Below are 24,926 nucleotides of genomic sequence, written 5' to 3'. Positions count from 1 at the left end.
AGATACCAAAGTCATGGCCGTGCATTTTTTAACCCGAGCCCATGTTTTAATATGCAGTGGGAATGACATCTTAACACGTGTCCTCCAGATAATTATTTGGCAGGAATGCATGAAAGCATCTGTAAGCTTGGAGAATTTGCTTAATGTAATATGGGCTAATGGTATATCCATTTGCAACGCCAGTGGCTCCAGTGTGTGTGTGTCAATGAGTATGCTTCATTCTAAGATTGTAGTGTTTTATTAGCTACCGTCTCCATCCTTAGGCCACAATGATCTAATTCAGTTCATTTATTTCTTTATCACTAATTTTAATTTTCACTAATTTGCGGGCATGTGACATACTTTTTGGCTGTACAATCGCTCTCAAGAAACTAAACTCGTGGGGACTAAATATTAACTGCTAGCCACACCTTATTAAATAACCCTCATGTCACCTTAGCAGCTTGGAATTCTTGTGGAAGTAGAGATTTTTCTGCCATAGATTAGAATTTAAACTGAGAGACCTTTTAAATGGAGTTTCATAATAAATACTTAAAATGGGTATGACTTTATAACACAAGCTCTGACAATATATGCAATATATTACATATACAAAAAAAGGTTTCCTGGAATTTGTTTTCTGATTAAACACAGAATTTGAAGATTGGATTTACCAAAATTTAACCTCTGCCACAAGAATCGCTTCGGAAATGTCAGCCGGTCAGCCAGCCGTGACGATGAGGGGGTTACAGTGGATACGGAGGATGAGAGAAGCTAGCATTTAACGGGTGAAAAAAAAAGGAGTTTACTCACGATATCCTGCAGAACAGCACAGGAGGATGTCCATAAAACACAGAGAGAAGAGAAAGAGGGAAAAGTCACTTTATAGCTCTGATGACGTGTGCTGCTGTAATGTGTGTAGTGTTGTGTGGAGGTGTTCTGGTGTGTACAGTCAGCTTTCTGAGTCACTAACTGTGTGAACGTCAAAAAAAAATTTTTTTCTTGTGTTTGGCAGGAGAACCTGCAGGACCATCTGTCCCTGAGGTTACTGTACACTGCAACCTAATGTGTGTGTGTGTGTGTGTGTGTGTGTGTGAGTGTGATGTCAGTGGGTTCCTCACGCCTGCATGGTGGTGGTAGCAGTCTGGAAGCTGAACATGTTCTCTTTGGGGTACCACTGGTTGTCTTCTGTTGGAGAGAAAGTAAAGTTAGTTGTCTCTGTGGGTTTACTAAACACCTTAGATTGAAAATCATGGCTGATGTATACTTCTGCAGAGATGCAGGTCATGTTTTTAAACAGAAAACGGAAAGTTAAAGAAGAGCCAAGCTTGTATTATTACTGCAAGAAGACGACCTACAGTCGATGCAGTTCTTCCTGATTAAGCTCAGAAGCGGGATAAATTCATGACTTTGAAATTTATATCTTGAATTTATGGATTTCTGTAAAGTGGCTTTGTGAGAGAATTGCTAGTCGGCAAATAAAATTGAATTGAATTTCTAATTCAAAATTTCATTTCTATTATGTTTGTAAGTTTAAAAAAGAAAGAAAGAAGAAAAACAAGTAAACTGCTTTTATTTATTTATTTATTTATTTACATACTATTAATTTATTTACATACTATTGTTTATTTATTTATTATTTACTTATTCCTGACACAAATTAATATAAGAAATAAATTCTATTTAGATTATAGATTGAAATAAATACTGAATTTAAATATTTTTTTGAAAATATTATTTGAAATAAATCAAATATTTACTTATTTTTAATTTCTTATTGTTCTTATAAATTCTTATTACTTATAGCTTTTTAACAAGTTTCTACTTTCACCATGGAAAGCCAACAAGTCAAATAGTCATGAAACAACAACAAAAAAGGCTAGTGCTGTATATTTCCGAGTAAACAGAATTGACCTGGAAGCATAAACAGGGAGAGCTATCAATCCACGAAAAATAAAGAATGTAATAGAATTCCTCCAAGGTGTAATGCCCCTGATTCCACATGCATGAGCTGACAGAAGGATATGATTGGCTAGTATCGCTGTGATTGATAGCAGACGGAGAATGTCATCCCTCCCACCCTGAGAGATCTTCGAACCTCTGTTGCGCTTGCACACAGGCCATTGCTAACGGTAGATAAACAAAAACAAACCTAAAGTTTATGACATAATTGTTATATTGCCTCATCGTGATTTTCTCACAGAACCTCTGGCTCATTTATTTTTGAATGCATTTGAACACTGCTATCTTTTACCTAATGAAGATTCTTGGCTCTAACATACATCCTCAGAAGCATAATTCAGCCTTTCGTGTGTTGCTCAGCACACAGACACACACACACACACACAGGTCCACTGCACAGAGGGTGAGAGAGGCTCACAGAGACACAGAGAGAGGCACAAAGGAAATACAGACCACGGCACATCCAACAAACGCCCCTTCTGATCTCCTGTCTTTCTCTCTCTCTCCGTTCTCTTTCCCATCTCACCTCTGTCTATAAAAGTCACGCGGTCCACACTGCTCATGCGCTCTAGTGGGTGGCGCTGCTTGCCTGGCTCTCGCACGCTGCTCTCCAGTTCTAGCGAGCCGTGACTGCGCGACGGTGCTCCGGCACACAAGTCGCACGCCAGGCCACACTCTTTGCCCTCGCCCCAGCCGCGGATGTTATGGGCGCTGACAGAACTCTGCAGGGGCTGAGAGAGGTGGTGATGGTGATGGTGGTGGTGGTGGTGTTGGTGCTGCGATGGACCCGCTCCTGCATTTCCCATCGCTCCGCCTGCAGGTTGCTGTAAATTCGGCCCTGTGGTGCTATGGTGATGGTGGTGGTGATGCTGGATGGGTGAGGAAGAGGTGGAGGCCTGGGCGAGGGTCTGGGAGGCAGACGGGGCGTCCCGTGCCTCCCTCAGCACATCCAGCTCCAAGCTCTCCTTGCTGGTACGGCTGCCGGCCAGCATGGCGTTCTCGCCGCTGATGGTGTAGACGCGTGATGGCTGCAGCGAGCACTCCACGCACTTCTGCTGCTCCTCCTCGACTGAGAAGCTGCGCTCTAGAGACAGACGGCTCTCAGAGCAGGTAGACGGGACGGCTGAAGGCTGCAGCAGGCGCAACGTAGGGTCGATCAGATTGGGTTCGGTGCTGCTGTTTGAGTCCTGAAGAGAGAAGCTGTGCTGGTGGTTGTTGTTCTGGACACTATCCGGCGAGTCCGAGTCGTGGCCAATGAGGGTGTCGGACAATAAGTGATCTTAAATGACAGAAACAGAGAGAAACAGGTGTTCAAAAAGAGACAGTCTTGTCCAGTAGAAACGTTTTGAATAATAAATAAATGTGTAAGAGGCTTAAGATAGAGGTGTGCTTCAGGACTAGGATTCCCCCAGATCCAACAAAAAGGTTGAGGGAGCAAATTGGGTACCAGAGTGGTGTTGTGTGATGAGCTTGTAACAAGCAGAATGGAAATAGTATAAACGAATGAATTATAAGTCTGATATATAATGAGGCAGGACTCATGGCATTGGCTTTCAGAGTGAGATGTATGTTTTTCCCTCCGTCGGATAACCTTACACAGAATTTTGTTGGGTGAAGATAACACCTTCAGTTTTTAGATGCTTATGAACAAGCACTCGGGGCATCTCAGAGAGCAGAGATGGGTTTGATATCATCATTTATTTTGAACATTTGCGTGAAATATTGAGTAAAAAATTCTTAACGCCATTAAAAAGTGTCTACTTTCACATGAGCCATTAATCAACACTGTATAGTGTGACCTGACAAAGAAATTCAATGCCGAACACGGACACAAACAAAAACAGAATAACGAAACAAATTCCATTTTTTTTGGCTTCTGGGAAAAAGACTCGACTGATATGTTTCTATTCTGGAACATAGAACCAGCTGCTTTTGTTACACAAAAATAGTAACTGCAGGAGCTGGCAGGATTTGTTTCAACTTTCTGTAGGCAGACGGGATTTGTCAAAATTCCTTCAGGACCAGGTGAGAGTGTGATTTGAAAAAGTCCCACGCACTCCTCTAGCCTGAGGTGCACTCAGAGAGGCTTATCATGAAAGGGGAGGGTGAGGGAGAGCCGTCAGTAATGAGTGTCTGACCTGATCCGTTTCGGCTCTCAGGGTGAGCGTGAAGGTACTCTCCAAATGCTCGGGCTGCTCTGCAAAGAGACACATAAGATCCATCATACACACACCGGCTATCGCATCAACACAAGCACACCAAGACATGACAGAGCCTGTGAGTCATGATAATTGATTTTCTGAACCCAATCAATTACCCGGACTGGATCTATATCTGCCCTGACTAAGACAAATTTAGGGCCAACGGTGAGCTGGCTAACAGTAAATGGAGTCATGAATTCAGCCTGGTTCTTGTTTTGTTTGATCCAACACCTACACACACAGGGATGGAGAGAATAAGAACAACACACGAACACTGTCTACGGATCTTAAAGACACGAAATAGCATTCACACATGTGTTTTGGGATTTTATAAAAACATAAAAAAGCTGTTTGCTCAGGGGTGCAAGTAGAAATCCAGTGCATCCAGTTTAGTCTCTGCCAATTCCCACATGCTAGCCAAGTCACTCTCTTACACACGACAGCCATTAGGAGTGCGAGAGCTCAGGGAGTTGGCTTACTAGCCCGTTTTTCTACTGATTTACACAATATAATAGCTTAATGCTAGCTAGCTTGCTACTGAACTCCTGATGTTAGGTCATAGTATTAATAGCATAACAGTTAGCCTGAAGTTAGCTTGCTTGACATCAAGCTTGCTGGTGTTTTATTTTAATCTCATATTTTTAATATCGTCAAGCTTTTATGCTAACGTCAAATAGCATTGTGCATAAAGTGAAAGATAAATGTGTTTAGGTGTTTAGCTAGTGTTTGAAAATAAACACATTCTACACATTTTCCGGTGTTTAAGGACACAAACAGTTGTACTATGTGGCCAAAGGTCATGCTTTACTGACAGGAATGAGGCAAACACACCACAAAAACAGAGCGTAATGGATGTCACACAAGAAGCAAATGCTAACTAAAGGCGGTGTAATGCTAATCTCACAAAACTGCTCAACATGAACATATGCTAACCGGTAAAAAATAGATGAATTGAAGCAAAGCTCAACAATCCAGCAAATGTACACAGTCCATATAGAAAGTCTAAATTGTAAAAAAAAAAGGTTATTGTGAATACAGACACAATACATGTGAAATAAAATTATATACGATTTTACGAACACAGTCATAACACAATCGGTGTTATAAAAATACAATCAAAAATGTAATTAAAAAAATAAAATAAGATAAAATGGAATTTGTTTTAGAGGAAAAATAAATAGAAAAAATATTATAAAAAATATGTAAAAAAAAAGTGATATAAAATAATACAAAAATATGAAAAAAATATTATTATATATATTTATTATTATTATATCAAATGCATATCTTTTAAATCTGTTCAGTTCAGATTGTGTGGAAGATCTGGGACACAACTACATGTCTAAGTAGTTACTACAGAATCAATATTCTATTAAAACAAATGCACGGATATAAATAAACTGTGACTTTTGTCAGAGCTGCCATCATAAAAAAAAATGAATAAAATATTTAACAGCAATGTGGTATAATGTGCATTAGACTGTAAAGAACATGCTGCGCATTCCCTGTCGAATAGCACTGGATTCTTTCATCATTCTGATTTAATTCCGACTGACTATCGGTCTAATTTTCCTTAATATCAGATGCTCAGTTTCATTTGTGTGTGCTTTATTTAATCCTAATGGATTCTATTATTTGTTATCATTTCACTGCCCGGTGATTTGAAATGAGCTCTTGTTCATTCTGACTGTGTTGGCATGCAGGGCCCTTCTGAAAATGACCGTCTAAACACAGTTGGACTTCTGCGATTCAAAATAAAGAACTAGATTGAAATGTAAGGTCATGCTGTGGCAAAGAAATATCACGGATGTTTAGTCGTTTGGAAAAAGGACACCTTTTTTTAGCTTTGCCAGTGACCTTGCATCTTTTACAGTGACAATAGACTTAAGCAGGGATTGTTGGTAGAAGTTTCCAGAGCTTAGAGCTAAAGAATATATGGGGAAGCATATGGAAGAAAAAGTAACATTAGAGAGAGAGGGAGGGGGTAAACAAGAAGAACATCACTATCAACACCCGAGATCTGTGCCAATCTCAGACTCACATGTAATCTCTTTATCTTTCTACTCCAGGCTTGTGAAAGGATGAAAATGTACCACTGGCGTATGGACAGGGAGAGAAATAGATCCTGGCTTCATCTCAACATACATACCAATAATGTCAATATTACTCCACATCCTGCTAATCTCACAGATTACCTACCTAGCAATCACCAGAAAGTTTTCTGAACATAACATATGATTTCAAGAAAGCCTTTTTTGTAGCACTGAAGTTTCTTGAATGCCTAAACTGCATTGGGTCACCTTGTTTTAACAGCACTGTGAAGCAAACTATCATTACAAGCAGTGTTTTTAGAATATTCTGGAAGCCAAACCTTCTTAGAACCTGTTATGAATATGTAAGGAATAAATATGATGAATTGGAAAACCTGAGGAAAATGATCAATGATGAGGTGGTAGGATGCAGCGATGAAGTAGGAAGCAGAGTTACTGTTACCACCCAAACGTACCACAGAAACTTGCCAATGCTAATCATTTTATTGCTTAAAAAAAAGGGAGACAGTGTAGCTTTATAGATAATTTAAATGGTGTGGAGCATCTGTACATATAGTAAATACAGCAGCTACAAACAAGTCCATCACTCTTTCTTTTCTCACCAAATTATTTAGACAAACAAACGTGTTACCAAGAAACTGCAAATCCCTTTGTCCTGAAGGATTTTATAAAAAACTAATGTAAAGTTACAGGGTTAGTGCTGAAACTGGAGACTCCTTCCTCAAAAAAAGCATCCCTGAATACTATAGAAATGATAACATAATAGAACAAGTGAGTTAATATAAACCGAGTCGACATTTTTTCCCGTCGATGCCGGAAATCAGAGAATAATAACAAGAGACTGTAATTAGCTGATGTATGAGGAGGCTTCATCAGTAACCATCCATCAAACCAGCTCAGAATCATGGGACCGAGCTCCAGATTGCCAGACATCTGCACCAACCCCACCGGTGGCGTGTTGAATGACAGAGTAAGCCGAGAGCAGCCTTCGCGACACACTATATCAAAGCAACCAGCAATCCCATACAGTCAATCAGAGATTTAAGTAACGTGCTGTTTAAGAGTGGTGCGGATATTCTGAAGACCTAGCCGAAGCATTTTCTGATCCTCAAACGTCGGGTACGCAGGCTAGCGCGAGCCCCTTGTGAGTCATAGCTCTGTAAGAAACAGCTCTGCATCAAAACATCGGAGGAGACCGACTGAACAGGAAGTCTCTAATGAGGGCAGGCTTTTGCTGGGTTTTTTCTTCAGAACCGAAGATAATACCCCTACACACGCACACACACCGGAACTGGGCGTCCACAAAGAAAGGGACAAACACTATATATCCTCTTCTAAACATGCACAACCTCCGAGCACCCACTCCTCGCTTAAAATTGCAACCTCCTCCACATGAGCTGTCACACAGCCCGGGGATCCCTCTGCCGGCGATTCCACTAGTGTAAGAGCCAACGCCTCAGGGCCTGTAACACCATGTCCTGGAATGTGAAGACTGCCTTCTGGCACAAGGGCATGATGTCTATGACACCGGTATCAATTATTCAGGTCCAGCCTACACAAGTGGGTCTCCACATGACCATAATGAGCACTCGGCTCAATCTCCCTGATAATGGGGAGGACAAATCAGTGTGAAGAGCCACGCAATCCACTTCAACACTCACAGGAAATGACCGGTACATGACCGGTAAACATGTTGATGGAGATTATATATCCACTTAGGTTGGATCATATAATATCAGTATTGTAATAAATGATGTCATAATACGTTTTTGTGAGATGTAGGGGATATTATGCCATTATTCTATTCATTTAAAAAAATTGATCCGATTGCAAAATTGTTTAAACTGTAAAATATAATTGAGGAATAAAAGACAATGGAACATTTACAAAACACTGACACTGGAGACTCCTTCCAAAAAAACCACAAAATATATGTCTCGTGAGAGAAAAGACGCCACCGTTCCAGCAGCAGCACACATTTTAACCCATTTATGTCAACGATTTTTATTAATTAAAGACTATTACATTATGATAAGACTACTGTTATTTTATTATTACGTTCCGTTTAATTGGTTATGTTTTATTAGTTGCGTTCGATGGTGTGGAAAGCTCATTATCACGCGCATTAGCAGCTACAAACAGAAATTCTGTCAACTGGACTTCTTTCTAGTTAGATCTGAGCCGCTTCAAACCTCCAGATAAACTCACCTAAATGACTGAGAATCTTCACAGACACATTGTCAAATGATATTTTTGTCACATCGACCCACCTCTAATATCCACAGGGTGTTTCACCTTTTATGCTAGCTGCTAATGAATCATGATGCAACTTTAGAGTGTTGCATCATGTTGAAAAATAAAAACGACTTGAAGGACAAACTCCTAAATGAATAGATAAAAGTCTCATAGTGAGCGCTAGTATCAATTCCGAGGCAAATATGTGTCATGTCTAAGTAGAGAGACTTTTTTATATTCCATATTGAATCATTTTTACCTATTTTGAAAGAAACCCAGTGCTTCTTACTCAAGGATGTTGGAAAGCTTTTCCCTGGCAGAGTGTGTGTATATATATATATATATATATATATATATATATATATATATATATATATATATATATATATATATATATATATATATATATATATATATATTCACACATATGTCGAGGTGCTGCTGGCGTCACAGTCTCCTCTGTTCTCCATCTCCACAACCAAATCGCAACACCTACAGCCTAGATGGCAGACATGACTCTGGAGGAGGAGCTTTAACTACGGAGGAGGTCATTTAACACATATGACTTCGCTGCGATTTATAGCACACTGTTAGAGCGACTTCTCTACCTCGGCATGGTGTGAATAGAAAACGATCCTTTCGCTAGCAAGAGGCAATTATCAGCCCCCTCTGAAGACCTCACACGCTGCTTCATATTTTTCATTTACGTCCTCCGAGTTTTGATTAACATCAACAAGACGCCCCACTGCTTGGTGGATTGCAACATTAATAATACATAAGGAGGAATAGAGAACGCTGGATGAGCCCTGTGTCAAAAAAGAAATTGGGACACAAAAGACCGCGCTGGCCTGTGGCACAGGTCAAATGGGAAACCAACCCGGAGTCCTGGCTTTTCCTGAGGGTCCGGGCAGTGAATACGTAATTAGATTCGTCTGTAAGCTGATAAATAACATCAAATGTGGTCTAGAACTGACAGCCAGACCGTAGCGCAACTGTTAAGGCAATACAATTATCCGTTTCTGGTGGACAAATACAAATTTGAGCAAAAAACAGCAGCCCTGAGCGTGGCATGGTGGCGCATCAGGGAGCCGTGCTGCCTCACCTCAGGCAATATACAGCAAATACTGAAGATGAATGAATGAATTAACAGCAGGTCTACAGGCATCCAGCCCAGAAAAGATAAAGTGAAGAAAAGAAGCACAAAAGAATCATTGGAAGCATTTCTATTTCATATTGCTGCTTTTAGTTTCACTGCAGAATTGAAGTAATTTAAGTTATAGCGCTGCAATGAATACTTAGCAGGATACACTGCTGCTTTAATAGCATTAAAATGATATAATGATATAATCTCATTCATTTATTCATCTTCAATAAGCGCTTTCTCCTGGTCAGTAGATTCAGAGCGTATCCAGGGATCACTGTGTTATCGTTAAATAATAATATGGATACTTTTGTATCTTGAGAGATCTCTCTCTCTCTCTCTTATCGATAGAATATAACATGCACACATTCATACCAGCAAGTAGGCATGCGGTAGCTCAGTGGTCAAGATGATGGATTGCTTATTAGAAGGATGTAAGTTCAAATCCCAGGATCCCACCAAGCTGCCACTGCTGGGCCCTTGGCCAAGCACCTTAACCCTTCTGCTCAGTTGTATAGATGCTCTGAATAAAGGTGTCTGCCAAATACCAAACCAAAAGACTAAATGGCCTTCTGTCATTGGTACCAGTTTACATTTCTGGCATTTGGCAGACACCCTTACCCAGAGCAAGTTAGAATTTATCTCATGTTATACAACTGAGCAGTTGAGAGTTAAGGACCTTGTTCAGGGGCCCAGCAGCAGTCACTTGGTGGACCTGGGATTCAAACACACAACCCCTAAGTTCCACATCTTTTCATTGGGCTAATTCTTTTTTTTACAGGGAGTTTCGCTCTGTGTCACACTCCTCCATGACCATGACCCGCTTCTCTAACCTCTTGCTATTTCTTCCAAACTTGAACTTGCAAAGAATCAAATGCTATATACGTAGCATGGCTAATTGGTGCAGCAGGTAGTGTTTCTGCTTCACAGCTCCAAGGTCTGTTCTCTGTTCACTGAGTTAGTTTTAGATGGCTGTGTCCTTCCTTCTTCCCTCCTCCCGGTACAGTACATGAGTTTTTATGGGTGTGATGGTCTCCCATGCTATCTGGTGTATTCCTATATGACGCCCAGTCTTCAGGACAGATTGAAGTTAAATTAAGGAATTAATAACTTACTGCAGAAATATGACCTCTGAAGTTACACAAAAAAAAAAAAACCCACCATCAATCAAGATGCTCTTCCCACCAAAGGAAGATCTGCATCGAGGCATTCCAAGCTGGTGGAATGAACCTGCCTTGAATTTCTGAACAACTGAGTCACCGACTGCCTTCATATGATGACCAAAGTCCAATCTCTTCTCCAAGCTAAAAAAAACCCCTTTAAACCCTGTCTGTTTTTGTTGCTGTATGCACTCACTGTACAAACTCGTCTCTAGCTTCATGCTATTCTTTACAGAGACTATGAATTTCTCGTGTAAGTCACTGTGGCTGAGGTAAAACTTATTATAGGAGCTCCATTATAGGAAATATGCCTGGATAGCTTAAGTACAGGGAAAGCAGAAGGAACAACCTTCCCCTGAGGTCATTCATCAGGTTAATGTGCACTTTTAAGGGTCCCGCATTGAGATGTTTAAGCAAAGAAAACTAATTCTTCATTGAGCAGTATAAGATACCTAAACAGATTCTGTGCAAGCTTTATTTACACCTAAAGCTGTGTACAGATCTTCCCCTTCACACCACACCGAGGACACAGTCCTGATGAAAGCTCGCAGCTCGCCATATAACTTTCGCACCCAAGTCCTTCCATTATGTTATATTTGACGACACACACCTGCACACACACACACAGAGCATTTTCACACAGCGTTCTGCTCTTTCACTCCACACATCCACTCTGCCGTCTCTTTGAAGCCGTACACATGTGGGCAGTTCCTACCCACCTGTCCTTTAAATAAATTATTGTTCAGCGCCTTTTATAGAAGCTGCCACGGCACAGCTGAGCTAGATTGCAATTATAAGATTGCATGGTACATGGAAATATAAATTTCTTCTACTAACAAGAAATCAGCTTTAATGAAGCAGCGCCTGTGGAAAAGAGAATAAATAATAACCTCGGAGTTCGAATGTTCTCTTAGCACCCTTTTTTATTTCCCGCTGCAACACTCTGACCACTTGGACGTAACACTAGTTCTTAAATACTTAACGCTGACAGATACATCCAAGAGGCTGAATAACCCAAAGTCAGAGGAGGAAGGCACGAGGATGCAGGAGGAAGAGTCTGCCTCTAAGGCCCTTCATCAGTTTAACAGCCTCTTCCAAATCCACTTGACTCCTTAAAGATGTGAGGTTGAATATCCCCGCATTGAGACACGAGATCATTAGAACTGTTCTAATAGCATGTTCAAAGGCGCAAGCCTGTTTACACGGAATTTGGGGACCTTCCTGCAGAACAGACCACTGATTAAAATGTCATCTCCTACATGAGCCACAGAGCTACAACACTCCCTAAAGACGTCCGGGAACCTTCCCTGAGTTTCAACAGCAGACATCTTCGGAGGCGGAGCTTTGAATGCCAAAGGCATAATCGTAGTGCCAAAGTCATCCTGAAATCTGTATTATTTCATCCCCTAAGCCTAATTACAGTGCACAGTGCACGTTCTGATAAGATAGAGAAAGATAAAGCGAGTAGGGGGAGACCCGTATACACCAATCTGCCTGATAGTTTAGCTTAATGCCTGCAATTTGGTTTCCTCACAAGGTGATAATTAGGTACGGTTAAAACAAAACAAAAAATAAATAAATAAAAACCCCTGATCTTACACAAGGAACACTTTCTGGTGGTGCTCATTCATAGGCATGCTTGAAAAATTGCTAGTGGAGGCTTCATAAATAACCCGTAGACTTTCATAGACAGCCACGGGGAGTAGAACAAACCGGTTCTATGGAAAACATACAGTATATTTATCTTAGTTGGATATAAAATATGAATGTGCATAATTTCCTCTAGGGTAGAGCTGATAAGGAGGTTACGGCCCCATTACCCAGGAGTGTTCAGTGGCATTCAACAGCTGCTCAAGCTTCTTGGATTTAAAGAACAGCAGGCACTCAAATGAGCATCTCTTCTCTTACTGAAAATCCCCAGGAGGATCTTCTACTGCACAACTTATGCGAGGTGCTTAGAGGGATATTTTTTGTACGAAATAAAATTTGTCATTTGCTTCTGTTCAGTTGGAAAGAATCCAGTAAATATGCATCTATGGATCTATATTATGACATACAACGGTTTCTTCCTCAAATTCTGGGACCTTTCTTCCAGACTTGTTCCTTGTTTTGACAGCTCCTTGGTCTTCATGATGATGTTTGCTTAGATATGTTCTCGAACAAAGTCTGGGGTCTTCCAGAAACAGAGGTGTTTATATTGAGACACTTGCCTTATAATTCCACACAGATGGACCAGATGGATTCAACCGCTTATGTGACTTCTAAAAGCAACTGGTTGTTCCTGAACTACGTTTCTTAAGTAACTAAGTAGTAAGTAGGTACAATAAAATAATTTTGCCTCTATTTTGACACTTTTTACTAGACAATTCTGAAGTATCTTTTGTAGATCTATAACATATATTCCCATAGTCCATTTATGTACCAGGTGGTCACATTATAAAAGTTCAAGGGGGTGAATACTTATGCAATGCACAGTATAATATTGTCATGATGAAGTATGGTACTAATCGTCTGGTGTCACTGCTTTGATAACAGGTTTCTTTCTTAATGAAATTAAGTGGTCAGACACCTCTGAAACTAACTGAAGCCCTTGTTCGGGGTTTGTCAGCAAAACCTCAGCAAAATATATATACTATATTGCCAAAAACTATAAGTTTTGGGACACCCTGCCAAATCATTGAATTCAATTGTTGTTATTCAGGGGTTGGGTTTGGTCCCTTAGTCCCAGTGAAAGGAACTCTTAATGATTCAGCATACCAAGACATTTTGGACAATTTCATGCTCCCAACTTTGTGGGAACAGTTTTGGGACGGCTCCTCTGTGCTGTAACTCATCCCAAAGGTGTTCTATCGTGTTAAGGTCAGGACTCTGTGCAGGTCCTCCACACCAAACCCGATCATCCATGTCTTTATGGACCTTGCTTTGTGCACTGGTGGGCAGTCATGTTGGAACAGGAAGGGGTCATCCCCAAACTGTTCCCACAAAGTTAGGAGCATGAAAATGTCTTGGTATGCTGAAGCATTAAGAGTTCCATGATTTGGAGGGGTGTCCCAAAACATTTGGCAATATAGTGTAAAGCTATTATATATACCGTCTTATGATATAAAATGTTTACGATATTTCCCACATCTAAGTGAAAAGCTAAAGAAGCATCAGCAACAAGTGTGATTCAAATGCAAACTAAGTTCTTATGCCAAATAATTTATTTAAAAGGTACACAATATTAATTTTGTCTGTGCTGTGTTTAATTCCTGTGCCAGCAGTGATTATGAAACTTCACAGCTTATGCCAAAGACATCAGTTCATTCATTTAAAACACAGCTGTGGGATCGAGTAATATAGCAAACATAAAGTACGTTATAAAAACACGAACCAATATTGTTAAAAAAAGACCAGATGCAAATATCTTTTTGCAATCTTTCCTGGTTGAAGGTTTAAGAAAAATATCCCGCCTACATTTAGTGGCCTCTATTTCACCTTTGTTATGTTGTTTTATGGCAGCCTGGAAGAAATACAGGCGAGGGGAATAACAAGCAGCTCTTGCTGGATGTGACCATTTGTCTATTTGCACACTGGTGCAAGTGCGTCATGAGAGAACGGTGGAGATCCTCATTGATGACTCAGCCACTCTGCACATAAACCAGGCTGGATGGGCTTCAAGTGGTACCATGAGTAACAGCAGGGGGCTTTCATCCCTTTTCAAGGGAATCCGTGTTCAGGACAGGGCGTCCATCTTTACTAATCCTTGTTTACAGCCTCTGCCCAGATCTATGGCTCACACTGGGAGCTTGGATGCATATATTTTTCGTTCTGTAGACAGCGTCCTGAAGGCCATGTCCTTGGTCCCGGGCCCTTTTAATCACACTGTGCTGTGTATCATAAAAAGAGTACATGAATTCAAATCCAAGGGTATGTCAATGACATCTGTTTGGAAGATGAAACATTTTTGCCTCATGTGCTATTAAGTATCTTGGTAGGGATGTTTGGGAAGGATAATGGATTCATGGTGAGATAGGAACAGGGAACGATGTGACCAGTAGGAGGGTTTGAAATAGATAAACTCTGATCTTGCCACTGATTACCAGACAGCAAAACATCCACAGCCTTTTTATAGATTTTTTTCACCGTCAGGACACTCCCAGGAGAAGATTAACAAATAATCAGGGGACTCAACTTGAGATCATGATGTTAAATGACGTAAAAGTTTAATTTTTGACATAGTTTCAATGACCAACAGTGCAAACATGTTGCATCAAACTCTTTAGAAATGCTTATCATTAACAGTCTGACCCACTATAACAGCACAGCTCTTAGGAAGTGCTTAATAAATGCCATCAGTGGTGAAATGTGCATATTTCAGCTCATATAAGTCATTTTCACTTCTTGCTCGTTGCGGGTTACTGATACTGAGAAATCGCCCTGGAGCTACAGACGTACTTCCAGTCTAATTATTCATTTTCAAAGAAAACACACTCAGGACTTTTTTTCTGGCTGCCTTCTGCATACTTGCATTAATAATGCATTCCTCATTAACTCAAATCACTCTAAGCTCATCTGTGTCCGAGCTCTCACTGTGCTGTTGGTTACAAGTGTCTGGGTGCTCGGCGTTCCCTAACAATATCTTACAGACACTGCATCTGAAATCGGTATGCAGAGCTATGTGCACACGTCTGTCCTGCATACTGAGCAGGGATTTTATCCTTTAATCACCCCAACCACACACACACACACACACACACACACACTTGACCAGAGGGAATGCCATGTTGCCAATAGTCAGATATTAAAGCATTAAGCCAGGGCGATATGGATGCAAGGTTATGCCCATGACCTTCTCTTGGAAAATATGACACAAAAATCATTTTCTCAAGAAATATGACGCATGCTTGAAGCCAGTGACGCACTAAATTGTACTTAAACAGCACATAAACTACACAGAGCAACAAGAATCAGGGCACGGGCACCGATGCACTGTCTGTGAAGGATTATAACCTACAATGAGTGTGGTGCAGTGTTGAATAGTCTCGATGTCAGTGTCCCTGTGTGAATAAATCACAACATTACTTCATGTCAATAACTCAACAGGATCACAATTAGCTCCAGGCACTCCCGGCTGAGTGACTGATTGATCTTTCTTTTTTACCCCTTCTGCCTTGGAGCCTGTACATCAGACTATCAGTGGCAGTGCCACAGTGTGTGCTATGCTATCAAAAGGTGAACTTGGTTGAATAACCTTTCTGGACACTACCAGGCATGCAATTTCCATCCAGCTTCCCCACTTTAAAAGCCTTAGCCTCTGCAGTGGTACCTGACACACATGCAGCTCCATCAGGGTGTGAAATTCTGTCATAGCGTCCCACGTGACGACCACAAGACAACAAAGGCTTGCAAATATGTCTTTATATGAAATACTGTCTATTGTGTGGTCTGAACGCATTGCAGAAGTAGCTCCAATCATAAGCTGTAGTTATCAGATGCGGCACCGCTCATGCACTAGGTGACTCATTAGTCAATTATCATATAAGTGACATTACGTTCACTTGGTAATAAGGACAAATTGCTAACAGCTGCATTCTGCTCATCCGCTTCATGCGTCCTTGGCGTAAGGAGATAAAGATCGTGCACATTGCAGCGCATGCTTAGGCAGGGACACGGGGCAGACTGCTGTGAATGTGCAGCTGCATGTGGACACCAAGTGGAAAGCTGGTGCTCACCTAACTTTTGCTGCCACCGATGAAATAGCATCATTCCTCAGATTCCTCCTCTTGGACACGGCAGTTCCCATGCTGGCATGGAAACAACGGCGGTCAGAAAGCGGTTCATTCCAAAATGATCACGACGCAGAGAAATGCACGGAAGAAAGAAAGAAAGGAAAAAGGGAAAACTCGTTAGTCACGCGCCCTCTTCGTAACTAAAAGAAAAAGAAGCGCGAGCTATGTGAAGAACTGAAGCGTCAGCTGCGCCTGGTCCGGGTTCTTGCCTGCACTACGCACGCAGCGCTCTGTCACAGAGTAGAAGGAAAAGCGAGAGAGAGAGAGAGAGAGAGAGAGAGAGAGAGAGAGAGAGAGAGAGAAAAAAAATAAATAAATGAATAAATAAATAAATAAATAAATAAATAAATAGAACACACAACGACGCTCCGCCCCCTTCTCTGCTCCCCATTCAGCCCTCTAAGGCCAGGTAACAAGGGGCGTGTCGGTTTCGCCTGGCGGAAAAGTGTGGGCGTGTCAAATAGGAAACGCCACATATGGTCACGGAATTCCACCGCGCGAGTTTATTTATTACTGTGTTAAAATGGTTCAAACGAAAATGACAGCAAATGTATTACTTAAAACCCGTGGTCATTATAAACAAAGACAAAAACACGATGCTACAGTGTATAGCTAATTTACATCAGTTAATAAAGCTAAAGGTAAGAATTAAAGCACTTGTGAGTAAAAAAAAATAACAGGCTGTTCATATGAAAGTAAAACTCCACCCTGAAACACATTAAACATGTTAATATTGAAATATTTGTTGTGACAGAAATCAAGGGGAAGGTGTACAAGACGGTGGTGAGACCGGCCATGCTGTACGGTTTAGAGGCAGTGTCACTGAGGAAGAGAAAGGAGTCAGAGCTGGAGGTAGCAGAGCTGAAGATGTTGAGGGTCTCGTTGGGAGTGAGACGGTTCGACAGGATTAGGAACAAGTACATCAGAGGGACGGCTCATGTTGGACGTTTGGGGGACGAAGTTAGGGAGAGGCCAGATTAAGATGGTTTGGACATGTTCAGAGGAGGGAGAGTGAGTATATTGGTAGGAGAATGTTGGACAGGCAGGAGGCAAAGAGGAAGGACAAAGAGGAGGTATATGGATGCAATAAATGAGGATATGGAGCTAGTGGGTGCAAGTGTTTAGAATGCTGAAGATAGGGATAGGTGGAGAGAGATGATTCGCTGTGGCCACCCCTGAAGGGAAAAGCTGAAAGAAGAAGATATTGAAATATTTGTGATGTGTTTAGTGATTCGTACGTGTGCTAACTGTTTGGTAAATGCTGTATTTCTGTTATTTTTTGTGAAGAAGGAGACCATGTTGTCTCAGGAAGGCAATGCTATCGCAGCTGAAGTGGTGTTTATTAGGAAATAAAACATCAGTTTCACTTAGAGTTCCTAAAAACAAATCTATTTTATAAACAGTCAGGCTTCACAGTCAAATTTCCAGAATGCAATGTACAGCTAGACCATATTTTGGGATACCCCTCCAAATCATTGAATTCAGATGTTTCAATCACTTCCATGGCCACAGGTGTATAAAATCACGCACCTAGCCATGTAGACTGCTTCTACAAAAAAATTATGAAAGAATGGGTCACTGTGAATTCAAGCATGGTACCGTGATAGGTTGCCACCTGTGCAAGAAGTCAACTGTATACCACGGTCAGCTGTTAGTGGTATTATAACGTTATATAATATTATAAAGTGGAACGTTAACAGCTGGGAACAAGAGAAACTCAGCCATTAAGTTGTAGGCCTTACATCACCAAGTGAAATGTAAAGTGTCAGATGCAGTGGTGTAAAGCACGTCACCACTGGACTCTGAAGCAGAGGAGACGTGTTCTCTGGAGTGACGAATCATGCTTCTCTGTCTGGCAATCCCATGGTTGAATCTGGGATTATTATTGTGTGGGGTTGTTTTTCAGGGGTTGGGCTCAGCCCCTTAGTTCTACTGAAAGGAACTCTTAATGCTTCAGCATCCAGAGTCATTTTGGACAATTTCATGCTCCCAACCTTGTGGAAACAGTTTTGGTGGATGACCCCTTCCTGTTCCAACATGACTGCACACCAGTGCACAAAGCAAGGACATGGATGAGAGAGTTTGGTGTGGAGGAACTTGACTGACCTCAACCCCACAGCATACCTTTGGGATGAATTAGAGAAGAGACAGAGCAGTGCCTGATTTCACTAATGCGCTTCTAGAGGAATGGTCAAAATTTTCCATAAACAAACTCCTAATCCTCGTGGAAAACCTTACCATAAGAGGTGAAGCTGTTATACAGTGCTCAGAGTAAATGAGTACACCCCCTTTGAAAAGTAACATTTTAAGCAGTATCTCAGTGAACATCTCCAAAATGTTGACAAGACTAAGTTTTATATAACATCTGTTTAACATATAACATGGAAATAAGGTTAATAATATAACTTGGAGAACAAAATTTTCAGTTTTACTCAAATTACACACAATAAGGCCGTTCACGAAAGAAGCCTCTGCTAATGCCCAGGCACAAAAAGGCCCACCTAGAGTTTGCTAGGGCCCATGCTGACAAAGATGAAGTCTACTGAGACTCTATGCTCTGGAGTAATGAGACCAAGATAAATGTTTTTGGCTTGAAAACTGTATGGCGTCGCAAAAGTGAGGAATACAAAGAAAAATGCATGGTGCCTACAGTGAAACATGGTGGTGGCAGTGTCCTTATGTGGGGCTGCATGAGTGCTGCTGGTGTCGGGGAGCTGAATTTCACTGATGGCATCATGAATCCACAGATGTACCGCTCTATACTGAAAGAGAAGATGCTACCATCACTCCGTGCCCATGGTCGTCGTGCACTTTTCCAACATGACAATGATCCTAAACACTGCTGTCATTAAAAATCATGGAGGCCATACGAAGTAGTTTTTGTTGTGGGGTGTACTCATTTTTGCATCACCCTAATTTGAGTAAAACTGAAAAATGGGCAGCTTTAGGTAACCATTAGGCTTTAGCCATCAGAGAAACCATTAGCAATTTCAGTTGCTAGGTGTGTAGGGCGTAGGGGTGGCTTCTGCTTGACTGGAGTGAAAACCTACACCTACACCAGTCCTTTCTTTTTTAAGATTGGGCACCTGAAAGAGATGAACATGTTGAAACCATTTATATCCAATATAAAATACATCTTTTGCATAAAAGCAGAGCATATATTTTAAGATAACAGATGGAGTGTAGCCAAAGCAGATGTAGTAAAGGAGTAGATCTATCAGATGGAACAGCTCAGAAGAGGGCAGATAACGCTTTCCTCTGATTGTGTTACGCTGGCCTGTGGTGCAGCATGAGCAGCAGTCAGAAAAAAACGATGCACTTGGCTGGTTTCGTGTGTCTCAGAGGAAACATGCTATTCCTGTTGCCTTCTCATGTTGCCTTTTCCACCACAGTTTTCTGGTTTTCAGTTTAAGTAATCATGTTACACTGCAGAATGAAGTGCATTAGGATCATTAATTAGATTTGACATGAGGCCAAATTATAGTGCAGCAAACATGGTTTGGGTCAGCGAAAGCATTATATGTAGGTATACTGAATATCAGAGAAAAAGGACAAATTACTGACACTCTTAGCTGTTTTGAAATAAATAAGTCCACATCAAGAAAGGATAAGATGAAAGGAGGGATTTTTACGGAATAAACAACACAAGAGTACACACACACACACACACACACACACACACAGAGCAGATAGTGCGGAACTGATTTAGCCGCCAGCTCTCAGTCACACTGTTAAAGGGGATGAGTCTGCATCAGCAAATAGGTTATATCCAAGGGGTGAGGAGAGGGAAGAGGGGAAAAAAAATAAAGAAAAAAAGATATATACGATCTAGAAAATGGCACTAATTTTATTTGATCTACTTCCAAGTGGATTATACTTTGAGACCAAATGCAAGAAAATAGATTTTGCTTTAAAAAAATAAAGATTTAAAATGGTGTCCTGAATGACTTTATTCTTTAGAAGGAAAAGAAATGAAGACGTTGTCTCCTGCATACAAAGATAGTTGAAGTCCCTGAAGCATCACACTCGGTCTGACCCATGAGTAAGCATCTTAATTAACAAACACTCTATAAGTCTGGATAAAGCACCATTTCTTTCTTCCACTCATCCCTTTTGTGATTCTTTCAGCTGCTCATCTCTCCAAGTAGTCACTGTAAACTTTGTAGTCGACTCACGACTATAAACAGAGCCAAGGCACTTATTTTAATTGCAGTAATTTTTAAAATAAATGAAATGGATACTGGCGGCATGGTGGCTTAGTGGTTGGCACGTTCACGTTCACCTCACACCTCCAGCGCCCTGGGTTTGAGTCTCGCTCCTGCTCACTGTGTGTGTGTGGAGTTTGCATGTTCTCCCCATGCTTGGCGGGTTTGCTCCGGTTTCCTCCCACAGTCCAAAGACATGCTTCTAGGCTGATTGGAGTCTCTAAATTGCCCGTAGTGTGTGTGCCCTGTGATGGGTTGGCACTCTGTCCAGGGTGTATCCTGCTTTGATGATGCCTGTGATAGGCACAGGCTCCCTGTGACCTGATGACAGATCAGATAAGCAGTACAGACAATGGATACTGCCAGCGCTACACAATCTGTACTTTATTTAGTAGATTTGTGGTATGTAATTTAATTTCTAAAACTTTATGACAAACAGTGAACTGAAATTTACACAGTTTTCTTTTCCCTTCGAATGTAATTGGTCAACCAAGATAGGGTATAGTGTTTGGAGTCCAACTATTTAGCCTAACAATTAGCCTCAAATGTTGCAAATATCCATATCTGTATCTGCAGTTGGTTTCCCAAGTGGGTGTGGCCGATGACAGAAATACATTTAAATATGCAAATATAAAATAAATATTCATATGCTCTTGGAAACGCTGAAGAAAATGTAAACAGAGGTACTGTAGAAATGCTTACATTGTCAGCACAGTTCTTCAACCTCAGCTCAGCACTCCAGGTAATAACCGGTCTCAGTTAGAGACGTAGTTGGATATTACTCATGACACACTTTTTAAACCACATCTGCATGCACCGGATCAGACCGATGATTTAATGATCTAATGCGAACGTGTGATTGACGTCCCTCTGCTGGAGTCTCTCAGCCTTTTACGGCAAACACGGAAATCCAGCACAGTTAATCCTCGACGTCAAAAACAGTGAATTACAAATCACTTCATCAGACTGCTCAGGAACATGAAGTGTGAGACACAAGCAACATCAGCTGGTGAGGGGGAAGATTGTTTTATATATAAAGAGAACAGATAGAGACTAAAAAGATTCACAAGAATAACATTATCCAGCATTAACTAATAACTAAGAAATATTTAAAAAATAGCAAATTAGATTATCCTGAGACATTAGAACTTCATTTTGATTGGAAAGTCTATATCACATGGAACTAATGAATGTCCCTGTTATAAGTTAGAAAAAGGACAATATTGTATCAAGGAACACTTTGAGATGCTAGATGGAATAGTGTTTCTCTTTTTTGACCTACTAGTTCCTCAAGAGCTCTTGGTTGATGTTGTAGGAAGGACATTTACATTATTTACTGTCCAGTGTGACCCAAATGAGTATGAGGTTCCCTTTTGAGCCTGGTTCCTCTGAAGGTTTCTTCCTTATGTCATCTCAGGGAGTTTTTCCTCGCCACCGTCGTTGCTCTTTAGGGATAAAAGTTAGGGATAACTTTATAATTTTCTCTATATTTCTATACTTCTTTAGATTGTTAAAAAAGCGCTAAACAAATAAATTAAAACGAATGAATATTTTTTAAGTAAAATTCACAATCCATGGATACTGTGCAATCCTTCTATTAATACATTAATTAATCCATCTATTCATCGGTTGCAGTGGATTTCATGGACACTGGATGCGAGGCGGGAATACACGCCGGATGGTTAGCCAATCCACCTACTGCCATGTGGGAGGAAACTAGTAGAAACGTACAGGGAGACTACGCAGACAGCAACTCGAGCTAGGGGACCAGGGTCGGCCCAGGGATCGTTGACAATACACTAAAGCGCTAGAGAAATTGGACAAAATGCGAAACATAGTGTTATTTTTTGTCACTGAGAACTATTTTTCCATCTGCCTTTTTGTGCTAAAGCTCTTGAAACATCCACTCAAGGCTGCAGGGGTGGAAACTGAACAGAGGAATTGCTATTCTCATTGCTCACTTTCTTTCTACAAAGCATATAGCCAGACAAACTTCAGAAAGGTCGTTCCATGCAACCCATCTCATGGATTCAGCCTCCTCAGCACTGACCCGCTTGAAACTATATCACACCATGAACAGAACTGCATTCATGTTGTTCGTGTTCATGATCATGTATCTAATGACTTGCACGACCACGCAATATCAACTGTAATCAAAATTCCAAATACAGCTTTAAATGTTATGGATATTATTCAGATTTGATTACATAATAAGACAGGATGTTAATTACGGGCTTCATTTGAACACACCAGTGCTGCAGCTGCAGGAGCGATGTGATTATAGCAGAAAGACTGTATTTTGCTGTTTATAAACTCTATACCGTGTATTTTTTATCAGAAACACCCGTACATTCATGCAGTTATCTGATCGGACGAACATGTGGCAGCAGCACGACGAATAAAATCATGCAGGAGTTACAGTTAACATTCACATCACACATCAAAATGAGGAAAAGTGTGATCTCTGTGATTTTACCCTTGGCATGGTACCAAAATGGTACCAGATGGGCTGGTTTGAGTATTTTCATAAACTGCTGATCTTCTAGGATTTTCCCACACTACAGTCTCTATAACTTACAGAGAAAAAAAGTAAAACATGTTGATGAGATAGTTTAGACGAGAATGAACAGATTGGTTTGAGCTGACAGGAAGTCTGTAGTAAACTAAAAAATGATCACTCCTTACACCTATGGTGAGCAGAAAAGCATCTCAGAGTACAGAACACATCGAACCTTGAAACAACAGCAAAAGGCCACGTCATTTTACTCTTTTTAGCCAGGAAGAAGAATCTGAGGCACATATGATGATCCTATGCACAGGCTCACGAAAAATGGAAAAAGACCAGGTCATCAGCTGTCCAGTTTGTGTCCATCACTGCCTCAGATTTTTGTTCCTTGGCTGACAGAAGTGGAACCGAGTGTGATCTTCGGCAAGTGTAGCTCAGACAAATCAAAATCCGATGTTTTGTGCATGCTGAGATGCTCTTCTGCTCACCATGGTTGTAAATAGTGATCATTTGAATTACTATTGTAGACAAAATCCTCAAACTAGCTCATCTGGTACTACTATCCATGCAGAGATCACACCTTGTCTTCATTCCGATGGCTGATATCATCATTAACTAAAGCTCTTAATCTGTATGATTGTTTTTGCTGCTTCATGATTGGCTGCTTTCATAACTACCTGAATATGCAGATGTACAGGTGCTCCTAATAAAGTGTATAAAAATCTATATGACAACCAATCAGGATGACACGAGGATGACTCTATTTGTCTGTCGTTTCGAAAATCTTCTGCACTTACACTATTATTGAAAGTGTCCTAGCCTAGATATGTGCATGCATTATAGATGTAACTGAATCTGGGGCATCTGGTAAGAGATGAGAGAGTTTTCCAGTGTTTCAGGGGACACGGAGGTAGATTTTTTATATTTAGTAAAAATCCTTCTGGTTTAGGACACACCCACAGTAATACAGATTCAGATATTTATATATGTGATACATGAACTGATAAAGATAGTGACATTGTGAATGCATGTAGCTTTGTACTTCATGCAAATATCACTGAGTATGCCTCTACATCTCCTGCATTAATGGGGAAATGAACTGAATAGAAAACTGCATTCTTTCACACTTTCCCTGAAAGTCCAATGTTAATAAAATGCCACGCATGGATAGCGTTATGAGCTTGTTCCGAGTCAAGGCCATGTATTGTGAGCAACAGGAATTCTCTTTCTTTTTTTTTTGTCCAACTTTACAGCAATTCAACACTCCGGATAATGCAGTGATTATGCAAAAGGTGTGATATATAAAATGCCTTATCACGATCAAGCCTAATGTAAATCTCTTGCTCGAGTTCCTGAGATGTGCACTTCATTAAGCAGATCATTTAGGCTGCACAGTTGCCCTTTTACTTATGACTCATAGTCACATATACACTTCGTCACCCTCCCTGTTATTACCCTACACACATACACACACACACACACACACACACAGCGCATGTGAGATTCCTTTATTACTTAATTACTTTGACAGGGTGTTTGACAACTTTAAGTAGCATGTACTAACACTGTACTGAATGAGTCCTGTCACTGAACATTTGTGCAAAAAGAAAAGCTTTCACGAAGTCTTTCGTCGATTATATTCATAGCGTAAGCCCGACTTAAGAGATATGACTACTTTGTCATTTGTGTTTAGCAAAGTAGTCGTGTGTTCGAAT

At 40.8% G+C, this 24,926-nt stretch overlaps 1 protein-coding gene across 1 annotated transcript in view; it reads right to left on the bottom strand.

The window, feature by feature from the left end:
- nsmfa (NMDA receptor synaptonuclear signaling and neuronal migration factor a) overlaps nucleotides 1–16,756 on the bottom strand; it is a 30,091-nt gene extending 13,335 nt beyond the window's left edge. Inside the window, exons 1-5 of the mRNA XM_058416024.1 lie at nucleotides 16,444–16,756; nucleotides 4,080–4,138; nucleotides 2,468–3,220; nucleotides 1,101–1,167; nucleotides 793–798 (exon numbers count right to left, since the gene is read on the bottom strand). Of these exons, the coding sequence (XP_058272007.1) occupies nucleotides 793–798; nucleotides 1,101–1,167; nucleotides 2,468–3,220; nucleotides 4,080–4,138; nucleotides 16,444–16,514 (956 nt within the window). The 5' untranslated portion in view covers nucleotides 16,515–16,756. The remainder of the gene's footprint in view (nucleotides 1–792; nucleotides 799–1,100; nucleotides 1,168–2,467; nucleotides 3,221–4,079; nucleotides 4,139–16,443) is intronic.
- Nucleotides 16,757–24,926: the final 8,170 nt, after the last annotated feature.

This window comes from Hemibagrus wyckioides, linkage group LG18, assembly GCF_019097595.1.
Source record: "Hemibagrus wyckioides isolate EC202008001 linkage group LG18, SWU_Hwy_1.0, whole genome shotgun sequence".
NCBI classification, from domain to species: Eukaryota; Metazoa; Chordata; class Actinopteri; order Siluriformes; family Bagridae; genus Hemibagrus; species Hemibagrus wyckioides.
The sequence above is the reverse complement of the archived record's forward strand: the minus strand, read 5'-3'. Positions and strand labels throughout refer to the sequence as shown.